The 14,555-nt window shown below is 33.7% G+C and overlaps 1 protein-coding gene across 1 annotated transcript in view; it reads right to left on the reverse strand.

Annotated features, from left to right (window-relative positions):
• Positions 1 to 14,555, reverse strand: part of LOC106883022 (uncharacterized) — a 211,115-nt gene continuing 196,560 nt past the window's right edge. Inside the window, exons 66-79 of the mRNA XM_052966785.1 lie at positions 13,994 to 14,139; positions 12,881 to 13,333; positions 12,352 to 12,444; positions 11,950 to 12,062; positions 10,649 to 10,892; positions 10,004 to 10,116; positions 9,580 to 9,706; positions 8,278 to 8,440; positions 7,130 to 7,266; positions 6,756 to 6,886; positions 3,340 to 3,517; positions 3,128 to 3,244; positions 1,993 to 2,175; positions 1 to 485 (exon numbers count right to left, since the gene is read on the reverse strand). Coding sequence (XP_052822745.1) covers positions 393 to 485; positions 1,993 to 2,175; positions 3,128 to 3,244; positions 3,340 to 3,517; positions 6,756 to 6,886; positions 7,130 to 7,266; positions 8,278 to 8,440; positions 9,580 to 9,706; positions 10,004 to 10,116; positions 10,649 to 10,892; positions 11,950 to 12,062; positions 12,352 to 12,444; positions 12,881 to 13,333; positions 13,994 to 14,139 — 2,291 coding nt within the window. The 3' untranslated portion in view covers positions 1 to 392. The remainder of the gene's footprint in view (positions 486 to 1,992; positions 2,176 to 3,127; positions 3,245 to 3,339; positions 3,518 to 6,755; positions 6,887 to 7,129; positions 7,267 to 8,277; positions 8,441 to 9,579; positions 9,707 to 10,003; positions 10,117 to 10,648; positions 10,893 to 11,949; positions 12,063 to 12,351; positions 12,445 to 12,880; positions 13,334 to 13,993; positions 14,140 to 14,555) is intronic.

Below are 14,555 nucleotides of genomic sequence, written 5' to 3' on the forward strand. Positions count from 1 at the left end.
TTTTTTTTTTTTGTTTTGCCCTCACCCCCACCCCTTCAAATAATAAAACAAAAGTATATATTAGAATTGTACAGAGCTAGTATATTTACACATGTTTTTATATCCCTATTCTATGACTGTGCAATACAAAATTCCCTTGCTCAAAATACTACATAAACCTTGCAAAATAAACTTCAGCAGTCACTAAATTTATAGCAAATTAACTAATTTATTCTCCTATTTAAATTACAGTAACTTAAGGTTTAAAAAAAAAATCAAATAAAGGTTTTAGATCATGCTATGTTGAGTTTCAGAACTTGTAACAAATTGTTCACTACTGGCAGAGAGATAGCATAATCCAAGAATTACATATTTACACAAAAGTGTAAAATATAATTTGCTATCAGTAAATTCTAGTTCATCCATTTTCTGCAGTTTGGAGCCCCACACAAGCAAGGAATTTTGTGCTGATCATCTTCGAAGTCAAATTTGTAATCATAGGTTAGCTGCAACAAAAGTAATATTGATTTTATAAACATATATAAATATATATATATACACACACACACACACACACACACATTATATAGCAAAAACTGCATAGAAACACAAGAAAAAAGTACTCAAAACTAAGCGCAGAGGAATATAAAATCTAATAGAAATTGAAACTTCACCAAACTAAAAAGTGCAACTCAAGAATAGACTCAGCTTCTATTAAATTTTGTGTGTACATGCACATGCATATGTACAGATGCTTGAAAATTTCACCCATTAACAAAATTAACTGAGTAAAAAAAAAAAAAGCATGAAATTTTCAGAGAGTTTATGAATTTATAAAATGTGTGCCTTTCCATAACAAGTATACTAGAAGGGATTTAATATAGCTACACTCATAATATGAAAGAGAGACATTATCATGATGATGATGATGATTATCTGGTCAGATATTAATTGTTTCTTTCACACATGTAGAGACTGTGGATTGGTGATTTTCAACAAGACTAGGTTGACATGTTCTCAATGGGGAATTATTCATGGAAGTAGTGCAAATCTGGCATAAAATACTTCAATTGAATGTAAATGTGCATAAGGCAGTTAAGGAGGAATGAAGGTTGGTACAGTTTGTGTAGGAGTGTGCATGATTAGTGGGTGGTAGTGAGTAAGTCAGGAACGTAGAATGAAGAGTGTGGGGAAACAAAACTGAACCTAGTGATATGCTAGAATTGATAAAATGCAGGTCAGTAAAAACCCCAATTGCACTGGTTTGATATGAAATTTCCAATCCTAGAGATTAAAAAGAAACAGAGTCTATTCAGAGGTAACTTAGTCAAGAAGTTCTCATATCAGATACTTCAAAAATTTGCTGATCTCAAGAGCAACAGGCTATTGCTATGTTAGGAGTGCAAGTGTCTGGTAAATCTGATACTATGGAAATTGTACAGGTGGTTACTGAGCTAAAAGAGAGATTCAAAGGGATAAAGGATATGGATGTTTATCAATTATTTTGATCGTTTTTGTGATATCTGAAGTGAAGGAGAAAGATTGTCCATCTTGGGAGCAGATACAGTACTGCATATCTCTATAGGTTGTGGTAGTTCTTTTTTAGAGAGAGAATTAGATATAAGATTTCAGGGAAGAAAAAGGGAATTCTGGACAGGATGGTTAAGGGTAATGTAAGGAACTCTATCAGAACAGGTGCCCTGAGAAAGTTTTGATGACAAAATAGGAGTTGAGAAGAAAAAATTAAAAAGTTGTTGTGTATGCATAGTAGGGAGTTGGAAGCAAACCAAGTATAAAAAGAAGTGGTTTTTATCAGCAAGAGTGTAATCTACAAAACTATCTTGGTTAGAGAGTGGTGGATAAGAGGTTTTGCGAAGTGAACCAGAATACCTAGCAGCAATTTCAGAGGTAAGTAAGTTTCAAAATTGTGAAGTGTACAAAGAAATAGCTAGAAATTTTCTGATTTTGGTTTGTTATTATTTTTAATATTAATGAGAACATTAGTTTACTAACCTCTTCGCCTCGCACGATTTTCCTGCTTGTAATGATAATAATTTTACTTTCTTTTTCAAAGGGCACAACTTCAGCTACACAGTTGGGATTGCATGAATGGTTGATGTAACGAGCTAAGCCTCCAACCATTGTGGCATCTATAACTGTGTCTGTATCACTGCGGAACATGTAGACACCACGATTCTGAAAAACAGCATAAATGGATACATATTCAAGAACCTGAAATACAATCCCTAGTTCTTTTTTTCTGTTTTCCTCTGCTTCATCAGTAAGATTATATCAGTAGATCTTTTTTAAACCATATGAAAAGCTTTTAAAATCCTCATTTACTTGTGTGAGACAAGTACATTGTGACAAAATATTCTACAGCTGGATGCCCTTATGACACCCACCGCCTATTTCCAAGCAAGGTAATAATCTCCTAGGGTATCAAACAACAAACAGCCTAGACGTAGTCACACAGCAAACAGGAAATGACATATGAATGAGCCTTTTGTTTACAAAGGTCATGCAACACATTAAGATACTTGATCATTTTTTTGCAGTAGATTACAAGCAAATGGTACTGTCCACATAAAGAGCAAAACTATTGTTTACAACCAGTAAACACACAGGAAGAAAAAAGAACTATGAACTCCAGTCAAATTTCTTTTCTATGCTTCAAATTTAATTTGCAGCTTCAGACTGTTTCTTAAAATCATTTTCATTACATAATCCATTAGTTTGATCCATTAGAATGGATGTCTTATATTATTAGCCTTACTTTCATAGCAGCTTATAATGGAGATACTAGTAAGTCATAAAAGATAATCATTAGCTAAATATTGATAACTGATTTTCAACATCTCAATAACATTCTCCTTACCTGTAGAGAGCAATCTAAAATTATTCATATCTAATTTCTAAAACTAATTTTTCAGTTAATTAAACGGATTAAGATTATTCTCTTTCCCACTTCCAAGCACACAGTTTAAGATACAAGTAAAAAAAATGTCAAAAAAAAAGAAACAATTTTTTATAATTACAACTATATTTATCAAAATATTTAAAAATTTTAAACTGTTATTCTCAAACATGAGATACAAATAACCAAAGAACGAAAGGTAATTAAAGTTAGATGAATTTGAATTAATACCTGAGCTTCATATACTATTTCTCTTTTGTTGGCAACTTCATTTCGTATCAAGTCTCCAATGTATTCAATCACCATTGTATGTTTGTCCAAATCTCGTGCAGAAAAAAGACCAAGGCCCTATAATAACAAAAAATTACAAAGATTATAAAACTTTTAACTAGTAAAATGGGAAAAAAAAAAAATTCTAATTTTAAGTAAATCAAATAACATACTTGTATCCTGGAACGAGCCAAATAGACATTATTCCTCCATTCTGTTTTCAATCTTCTATATTGTTGAGATTTGGAATGAACAAATTGCTTCATGTAAGGGGAATTAACATCACCACTGACACCTGTCACTGTGGTAGGCAGAGAACGGGAAGTGATACTTGTTTGCAATGTATGAGGTCTGCAAAGAAATATAGTTAGAGTAAAAAAAATGATTTCAATCTGGCTTAGTATGTGGGGTTAGATATGATATTCCAGTAGAAAAAATATTAAATTTAAAAGAATAAAATATTATTCATTAGGTAAATGACCCTGATTGATATGCAGAAAAGGTAGAGACAGGAATGCCATACAGTGTACCAAGTGCAAGCGATGGACATACAAGAAGTGCAGTGGAATGGCAGGAAGATTAACAGAGAAAATAGTCTTTGCATATGGAAGATATACAGAAGCAATAAATACTAAAGAAACCTAATAACAAATTTTCTTGAATACCTTAGAGTTTCTATAGAGGCAGTGGACAGTTTCAGTTACTTAGGTGAACTAATGAGCAGTGGAGGAAAATGTTCAGAAAGTACAGTTGCTAAAGTAAAAATAGAATAGAGAAGGTTCAGAGATCTATTACTCCTTTTAGAACAAAAGGTTTTCTCTCTCAAGGCAAATTGCATGATGCTTGTGTACAAACAACAATGCTACATAGCAGTGAGATATCAACCCTAAATGCAGATGACAAGCAATGACTAAAGAAGAATGAAGCTGGTATGCTCCATTGCAATGTCAGTGAGCATGTATGACAGGATACAAGTATTTTGAGGGGAAAATAGATCCTCCTTCCTGAATCTCTTATACCTCTTTCACAATACCTACCCACTCCATACTAACCTCACTTTTACCCTTGTTCGACATTCACTACACTCACTTCTACCTTCATCTGTAACCATCTGTTACTCTCTTCTCATACTCTTATCTCTAACCATCTCTTACAATCCCATATACTCTTGCAACCTCTATCCACCCACACTTCCTGGTCTTCTATCTTCACTCACTTTTAGTTACCTTCTTGTAGTGTCAGGGTAGGAATGATGCCAAAGCAGATGCTGGAACATGATGCAGTCCTATGACCCATCAGAACCTGCTGAACTGTCTGACACATGCCAGCATGGAAGATGGGTGCTTTTTAACATCCTCATATATAAATATATATAGATGGCCCTGCTCAATCTGTAGAAAAGGCATAGGTAGAAACTCCATAAGATGTACCCAATGTAAGCTATGGACACATAAGAGGTGCAGCAATATCAAAGGAAGGCTAACTGGAAAGATAGCTTTTGTGTGTGGCAAATGCTCAGGAGTAATAAATACTGAAAACATTCAGAGAACAGCTTCCGTCACATTCCAGGGGGAAAAACTAGAAGTAGTTGATAGCTTCTGTTACCTAGGAGACCAAGTCAGTAGCGGGAGTGGATACTCTGAAAGTGTAACTGCTAGAGTAAGGATAGCCTGGGCAAAGTTCAGAGAGCTCCTACCTCTGCTGGTGACAAAGGGCCTCTCATTCAGAGTAAAAGGTAGACTGTATGATGCATGTGTGCGAACAGCTACGCTACATAGCAGTGAAACATGAGCCGTGACTGCTGAGGATATGCATAAACTTGCAAGAAATGAAGCCAGTATGCTCCGCTGGATGTGTAATGTCAGTGTGCATACACAACAGAGTGTAAGCACCCTGCGAAAAAAGTTGGACTTAAGAAGTATCAGATGTGGTGTGCAAGAGAGATGACTGTGCTGGTATGGTCATGTGTTACAAATGGATGAGGACAGCTGTGTGTAAAAGTGTCACACCCTAGCAGTTGAGGGAACCTGCGGAAGAGGTAGACCCAGGAAAACCTGGGATGAAATGGTGAAGAACAACCTTCGAACACTGGGCCTCACTGAGGCAATGACAAGTGACTGAGACCTTTGGAGATATGCTGTGCTTGAGAAGACCCAGCAAGCCAAGTGAGACCATAACTGTGGCCTATGCCAGTGCTGTATAACCAGCTCATTTAAGAGTACCATTCAATCATTGGGCAATAAACTATGCTTGCAAAGACCTGTTGAGGTAAGTGAAATCGCTGCCGTGGGCGATGACAGTAACGCCTGATTGGCACCTATGCTAGTGGAGCATTAAAAGCACCATTCAAGCGTGATCATTGCCAGAGCTGCTGACTGGCTCCCGTGCAGGTGGCATGCAAAAAGCACCATTTGAGCATGGCCGATACCAGTACTGCCTGACTAGCCCTCGTACCAGTGGCACGTAAAAGCACCCACTACACTCTCGGAGTGGTTGGCATTAAGAAGGGCATCCAGCTGTAGAAACTTTGCCAGATCAGATTGGAGACTGGTGCAGACTTCTGGCTCGCCAGCTGTCAGTCAAACCATCCAACCCATGCCAGCATGGAAAGCAAAAGTTAAATGATGATGATGATATATATATATACACACACACATATATGTGAAAAAAGAACATGGGTTTGAACTTGGTATTCTTTTATTACATCTGTTACCTATCTTACAATATTCAGTAACAAATGATGTTACACTATAAATATAATCCATACATGCACTGTGTAAGTGCAGCATGCAGACACTTCCTCAGACAAGAAATATTTCTTGATTGTGCAATCTGCACTTATGAGGTACATCAATAGATTGCATTTATAGTGTGACATCATACGTTCTGAATACTGTAACAAACATAATAAAGGTATACCAAGTTCAAGCCCATGTTCTTTTCTAACATTGCTGATGTGCTCTTTATATTACATTATAGTCCCCTCAGATTGCATAGAAACCAGTGAGAATTTCATGTGATTATCAAGAAAAGCTGAAACCTGAATAATTAAATTATAGTACACTGAGCACATCCATTCCTACTTATATCTATATATACATCTCATTATTGTCATCATTTTAATATCCACTTATCCATGCTTGCACGAGTCAAAATTTGGTGAGGCAAGTTTTCTGCAGGACACCCTTCTTGCTACCAACCCTACTTGTTTCCAAGCAATATTTCTTTATAACTAGACATATTTTTACAGAAAACTGGAAACAAATGACACTGCTTGTATGACAGTGACACTCATTCACAACTAACACGTGATGTCAAAAAAGGGAAACACAAGCACATACACATATGGTTGGCTCCTTTCAGTTTCTGCATATCAAATCTACTCACAAGATTTGCTTAGCTTGGGATTATAGTAAAAGACAATTGCTCAAGGTACCACACTGGGACCAAACCTGAAACCATGCAGCTGTGAAAGCAAACTTCTAATTCAGACAGATATTATTATTATTATTATTATTATTATTATTATTATAGATTAAACAGTGTTGATAATATTCATGTTAAGATGAATAAAAACCGATGTAAGTACTTCTTGAAGTGAGTTCTTAATTTTGGTTCAGAGCGAGCACAGCCTGTAGGATTTATTGTCAAGGGCATTTCAATCAGATTTGATCGACCAAATCTGAAATTGTAGTTCTGTAGAAGATCTGTGCCAGGTAACTGCAAGAAACAAGAATTATAAAGCATTATAGTATTGACAAACAGTAGTATTAAAGTATTGTAGAATTATCTATTAATATTCTCACCATTCCTAAAACCAAAATCAGGAGTAAATGATTACTAATTTCATCATAATGCTCGTTATATAAGAGTTGTTTAGTATTTTGGTATAAATGAAATTTACAAAATAGCAGTAAACAAAATTTCAAAATAGCAACAAACAAACTATTAATTACTACTTACTGATTCAATTACTCTGACAACTGATGGTTCTGTCAAGCCAAAAAGATCATCTCCAGTTATGAAATTTGGGAAGATTTTTACTAGTTCAGCTTCTTTTCTCATTTTTTGTAAAGCTTCAAGCACATGCATCCACACACCTAAAACAAAAATTTCATAATTTAATAAGCATGAAAACAATTTAACCATTTTCATATCAACCCACATGAGACTGCTCCTTGTTTTACAATACAAACTTTCCATTTTAAGAAAGTATTCTAAATTAAAAGCTTCCATGTTAATTTATGTTCCAAACACTAGCTTAATATTGACAAAGTTATTTAACCAAATTCTTCACTATTTTCAAAATTAACTGAAACAGAGGCAGTATATTTTACAGAAATATGGTAATAAAAGGGTTAATAAACATGCATTCAAGATGGAAACAAATTTTAAGAAAAATCAATTCATATGAATGAATGAATAATCACTGTTATCATCATTCTCAGTAATCCACTTTTCCATGCTGGTATAGGATGCACAAGTCATCATGGTCCAAGTCAGTTCCTCGTGGATGAATCAGGTGGCCACATCACACCCATATATTCTAATCTTTGGTATGGTTTCTATGATTAGAAGCTCTTCCTAATACCAACCACTTTACAGAGTGCAATGAGTGCATTCCATCGCAAAGAAATGTTGCCAAGACTTTAGTAAGACTGAAAAGAACCCATGTCTTTATTTGCTAGTCAACCATGTTAAAGAATGTGCTGGAATCAATACATAGGGGCACCAGCACTAGCTTTGTTCTCTGTAAGACTAAAGAACCATGCTACAAATTGTTTGACTATATTCTTTCAAATCAAACATGTTCAAGTGAAGATTAGTGAAAGAAAAAGAAAGTATAAGTATGATAGGGAGGAAAACAGAGTGACAAGAATAGGAAGGAGTAACAGAAGGGAGACAGTGGTAGCTATATGTTGATTGTTAGTAAGGAAAGTAGTAAGAGAAACAGCATGAATGGCATAATGGGATAATTATAATGACATTGAGGGAGAACGAGTGAGGAAATACAGAAGAGCAAAGTTAGGGTACTAAATACAAATACATCTTATGTCTGTATTTACTGGTATAAAATACAATAAAAAATGGAATAAAAGTTAATAACTTACATTTTGGTGAATTATCTTTTATTATAACATCTTCAAAACCTTTCTCCACAATTTTTAATACAAATTCAGGATGACCTTCTTTGTCATGTACACTACATACATAGCGGCATCGCCTATGAAGCTGTCGCATGCTCCAGTAAAACCGGGAGCTTTTAAAACCAACCTTAAATATAAATTAAAGTATTAATTTTAATGTGAAAATTTACATTATATATATATATATATATATATATATATATATAAACACACTTATATACACTCACACACAGGGTGAGGGTAGGGTGTACATGTATTCATCAAATCAATTCCATTTATTTAGCAGTCAACAAATGATATGAAAACTCTGGAAATAATTTACAATAAAATAATTGAAACATTGTTTCCTATTTAATTTCAGTAACCACATGATCTATATTAGCAACTAATCTCTTATTTTATATAGTTTCATAACAGAAGTTCAAATTCGAAGTTGTAATTGATGTCTTCTACATTCCTTAAGTCAATATTTAAACAAATAGTTTCCTAATGTTTAATTAGAAGTTACTCTCTTGTTCCCATGACAAATACTTTAAATCATTTCCATCTGATGTTTTATTATATCTCAATTTCCAAAAATTGGTCATCATTAGTTACAGGTTTCTAATAAACTAAGCACTACTTCACTACATTTCTGAGGATAAGAGTGGCAACAGTATATCTATATGACGGTGTAAAAAAAAACCAGTTATCTCAAAGGATGCCATTCATAAAGCACTAGTTTTTGGTTTTTTCATATTTATATTCTTCATTTGTATGTAAGATTTCCTTACCAATAAAGGTAATTAAGAACAACTAAATCAAGAATGCATAACCTTTTGCTAGTATTAACAAGAAATAAAGTCCTCAATAAGGGATGGCACAGCGAACCAGTGATACTTTATCATAAGATCAAATGGTAAAATCAAGTGACATGTCTCTTCATCAATAGATGAGACATAAACATAAAAAACATACTATTTTTTTACCCAATATTTATGCTTTTACATTATGCCCAAGAGGTATTTTCATTTTAACATTAGATTTTCATTTTAAGTATAAGAAAAGAAAAAAGAAAAAAGCATTTTAGATACAGCTATACCATTACATCCACTCCCCATATTGGCAAATGGCTGGATGGATTGTCATGATCTGATCCAGTTACGTGGAGCTACTGCCCTTCTGCACACACACACACGAAACTTTAAAGTGCCTTGTCTGAAGTTATGCATGCATATAACTGCACATATATACATTTCAAGAAAAGAAAATAATGTTTGTACATACTGGATAAATGCATTCTCTGGAGTGAAACTTGCCAGTCTGGATCTGATGAGGTAGAAGCTGTCCCACAGAATGTAATATGAGAGAACCTATGCGTAAAGTAAAGCGGCTATCTTCCTCATGAACCATACTGCAAAATAATTCAAATGAAAATATTTTAAGCTGTTCTGTTAATTAAAAACCCAAAATATGATGTTAGCTTACAGTGAATTCAGTAGATTTTATTATAAAAAGTATTAAGTGCTAATATCTCATATTGTGAAAATTAATGAAATCATAGTTTTAATGGATTTACAAAATTTTCAACCAATTTGCCATACCTCGTAAAAATAAGATAGATAAAAAAAACTGCAAAACAAATATTTTATAATAAACTGAAATAAAACAGATGATTTCTATTCATTTTACATATAGTAATTAATTTTACCTTGCTACTTGTTTTCCTTCTTCACGACACACATAAACTCGTCTGAAAACTACTAATGACTTTAGTTCATTTTCCTGATTATTCTTTGGAACATGGCTTGGACAAAAGAGTGTCTTTAAAAAACAAAAAAAAATTCAACTAAATCATTAGCCTCAATTAAACTTTGTATCAAGAGGAAAGAGCTATTGATTCTGTATTATATAAAAATAAACTTGACAGTGAATTAATTATACCAGTAATCAAGAAACATTATCTGGATAAAGGAACAGATGCAATTATGAATATAATTTTTAAAAATATATGAAAGGAAGCAACTTTCAGGAATTTGTTGTACTTGATGAAAACTATTTTGCAGATTGTAAAAGGAAGAATAATTAAGATAAAAATATATCAAAAATTCTGGTACATTCTATATTCCTCAACTAAACTAAATGGTGTCCTTCAACGTTAGCTTTGTCAATCTAGTTTAGCAGTCTATTACAAATAATGTAATAACATATTTGGCAGAGACACCATAATTCAATCTGGGAACAACATACATGGAACAATGTTGTCATTTAAAAAAAAGGGTAGACTAGATTTAGCATGCCTTGCAAATTACCATAGCATTTTTTAAAAAAATCTTTTTTAAATCAAATTACTTACTTTATCTTGATAAAATACACATCCATCTTTAATAGCACATCCAAGATGATATATATTGGAACATCGGAATTTGAAGCAACCAAGTGTTGCTCCATTCTTATGGCAAATAGAACATTCTAGTGAAAGCCCACGTCGATAAGATTGTTCCACATTGATTAGAGCACCATTTAATGTCTCATACACTTCATGAGACCACAAGGCACAGTTCAAATGGGTCCATTTGTCAACATCCAAGTTCAATAACCTGCAGATAAAAGTTTTTCAGCTCATTATTTTTTTAATAGTTTCAGCACACACACACACACAAGTGTTTCTAAGTAGGAGAAAAAGTACATGACACCATTATAGAGTATATTAATTTATTTGTGCTAATCTACCTAACTGTTACTCTAGAGTTCCCCACAATGTCAGGCTAATTCATCAGATAGAATACACTGGATAAATTTATACTCAGCTTATTTTGCTCAACAAACCAGCTTAATATCAAGGGAACTACAGAATAACAGTCAACAAGATCAGCCAACAAAATGAATTATATATCTTGTGCAATTTGTCACATATGATAATTTATATATTTCAATCATACATAAATATATTAGACAAAGATTGAGAATCATAGATTTGAAGATAGTGACAATATGAACAGCCTGAAAATGTTGATCTACAGAAATGAGATGAAAGATCAGGACTCTTAAGAGATGATCCACTACAAATAAGGCCAAATCTTCTGTGCTGACTGAGGAAAGTAATTAATGCAGTCACATATGCACATGCATGCATATATAATAATTTTTACCATTAATCAATTGCATGGAATTAAGTTTATTACAAATATACTGTTATAAATAATTTCCTGTTATGAACTTCCTGTGCCGGTGGCATGTAAAAAGCACTATCTGAACGTGATCAATGCCAGTGCCTCCTGCCTGGCTCCCATGCTGGTGGCATGTAAAAAGTACCATCCAAATATGGTCGATACCAGTGCTCCCTGACTGGCTCCCATGCCGTGGCACGTAAAAAGCACTATCCGAATGTGATCGAATCCAGGGCCTCCTATTGGTTTGTGTGCCAGTGGCACATAAAAAGCACCCACTACACTCTCGGAGTGGTTGGCATTAGGAAGGGCATCCAGGTTAGGGTTAGGAAGAGCTGTAGAAACATTGCCATATCAGATTGGAGCCTGATGCAGCCACTGGCTCTCCAGACCTCAGTCAGACTGTCCAACCCATGCCAGCATGGAAAACATTAGTTAAATGATGACGACGAAAATTAAGGAGAAAATTAACAAAAACAATATTCACCTTGCCGGTCCATTTGATGATCCATCTCCATGGGTATGACAAAAGGCACATTTTCGAATATCTTCAAGATTTGGATTTCTAGGAAGGATCACGCCGATTGATTCCCAAAACTTCTACAATAAGAAACAATAGAATACATTGTACAATCTTCATGTTCTATTTTCTTTTAACAAACTTTTATCTGAATAATACCAATTATTAAAATGTCTTCAGTTAGTTTAGTGAGCATTTACTGAATCTAAAGTATCCTACTTCCTACAAAAGTGCATTATTTAGAATCCAGTGGTATTTATTTGTCAGTTGAGAGGCAAATAACTGCTGGACCCCAATCTCAATTTTAAAAGTGCATATTTTCAGATTCAATCAATTTAACTTATCAATTTCTGAAAGAAAACAACTTACAGGATCCAGTTCATCTCGTGTTTGTAATTTTAATGTTCCAAAAATTATATCCCACTTTCTCCATCGAACATCTTTCCATTTTTTGGGTGCAGGCTTATGAAGAGAAATAAGAAAACTTAAGAGATTTGAAAAAAAAAAAAAAAAAAAAAAGCCAAAGACTGCGAAAAAAAAGATAAAGATGAATGTTATCAAAAAATATTAAAATAACTGATCAGCCTAAAAATAAATAATTTCAAATATTCTATTAATAAAAGAAGGATAATAAATAACTTCCATCTGAGTTGGTGGAAGTAATAGATAGGTAGACGCTATGCTTGAAACCATTTGCATTCATTGCTTGAGTTGAATCCTGCTAATGTTTACTTTGTTTTTTCCAGAATCTCAATAACACTTAGTCATATACTTTTCTTTACAAAAATTGTGCTAAAGAGAACTTGAAAGTGTAACAAAGAAATTTTAATGACAACTTTGTATATCAATAATTTTAAAAATTAGATCTGAAAATGTATGAAGATCTCAATAAACTCACTTGTGATGGTACTGGTGATGTTGAAGACGTTGACTGTGACTCAACACTGTTGCTACTACTTCTGCGGCGTCGCTTACCACATAGCCTGCTAACACTGTTAGTAGTAACATTTTCTTCTCTTTTACCTTGAGGTGATGTGCATTCAGATGCAGCTATAGATGTTGTAGTTTTTGAAATTGCTGTGGTTGTTACAGCCACAGTAGTTGTGACTGCAGTGGTTGCTGCTGCATCAGCAGTAGAGGTGGTGGTGGTTGTAGCTACAGTGGTAGTACAAGTTGTAGCAGTTACTGTTCCTCCAACTGAACTTACTGTAGTATGATCAGCTAGAGCACTTTTATGTTCAATAATATCACCACCTTCTTTTGTTTCTTCAGGTAAAGCTGAACGATGTGTAATAGCAAACTGAAGATAACAATTTTTACTGCAAAATGTAATTTCCTCATCCTCAGAATCCTAACAATGAAAAAAATTAAAACATTTTCATGAAAATTTTCAATCAAATAACATGATATTTATATGCAGTATAAAAAGATTTTAACCAGAGGATGTAGTGTAGCTAATTGGCCTCCTTCAGATAAATGTATTTTGGTAATATCTAAAGAGTTTAAGAAGTAAATCACCAATGTGGATCCCATACATGGTGTTTTTAAGACTCAATTGGGAGGTAGTAAGGTTTCTTTTCCACAAAGTCTATGATTGGGAGTTCAAAATGAAAGTTAGGCTCACATCAGCAGTATAAAAGGGTGGAAAATGTCAGCAATTACACTGTTAGTGTGAAGTAGATAAGGGCCTTGAGTAGATTACTAAATTCTAAGCTCTTAAAGAGGCAAAGAACCAATACAGTGTAATATGAGAAGACTGCTGGTGGGTTTATATCATCGATCAGAATAACTTACGACCGAAACTTTAAAAAAAAAATATTTAAACTAATAATTTCATGATAATTCCCATCATTTTTGGAAATGCTGACAATCTCAGGTAAGTTATTACTTTAGGAAAAGTTTTATTCTATTAGTTTGAGGCATTGCTTACTAAATTGAAATAGTTAACATTTAATTTAAACAAATTTAAAAGGGGAAAAAAAAAACCCGACTTAAATGAAGAAACAATCACCTGTTCTTCTTTTGTAATAAAGGGCAATTCAGTTTTTTTCTTGCGAATCCCAGGACTTAATACAGCCCAATCACAATGCCGGCAGAATTTAGGCTTTGATTTCACCATGGACTGGATTGATTGTATACTAACAGCTTCTTCTTTATCTAAAAGTAAATATCATCAAATACAGGAAACATGTTAAGAGCATATGCAAACACATACAAAACATATAGCAACATTATACTAAAATTTACTTTTAAATAACATCAACATTCACAAAAAAAAGGGGACTTCATGGTTTCATACTTAATCCTTTAGCATTTAAAGTGACCATATCCAGCCCAAATATTCTATCTGTTTCATACTCAAACAAACCAGATCTGACCCCTCACACATACCCTACAATATCAGTCTAAAACTAAACAATCACATCATCAAAATTTTGAAGCTATTAAATAATGTATGATTAATTCAAAACAATGTGAATAAATAAGCATTACATTTGACAGAGTAATCTAAATACTAAAGGGTTAAACTTTTGTGCGTGTGCGTGTGTGTGTGTGTGTGTGTGTGTGTGTGC

Source organism: Octopus bimaculoides, chromosome 3 (assembly GCF_001194135.2).
Source record: "Octopus bimaculoides isolate UCB-OBI-ISO-001 chromosome 3, ASM119413v2, whole genome shotgun sequence".
Taxonomy (NCBI): domain Eukaryota; kingdom Metazoa; phylum Mollusca; class Cephalopoda; order Octopoda; family Octopodidae; genus Octopus; species Octopus bimaculoides.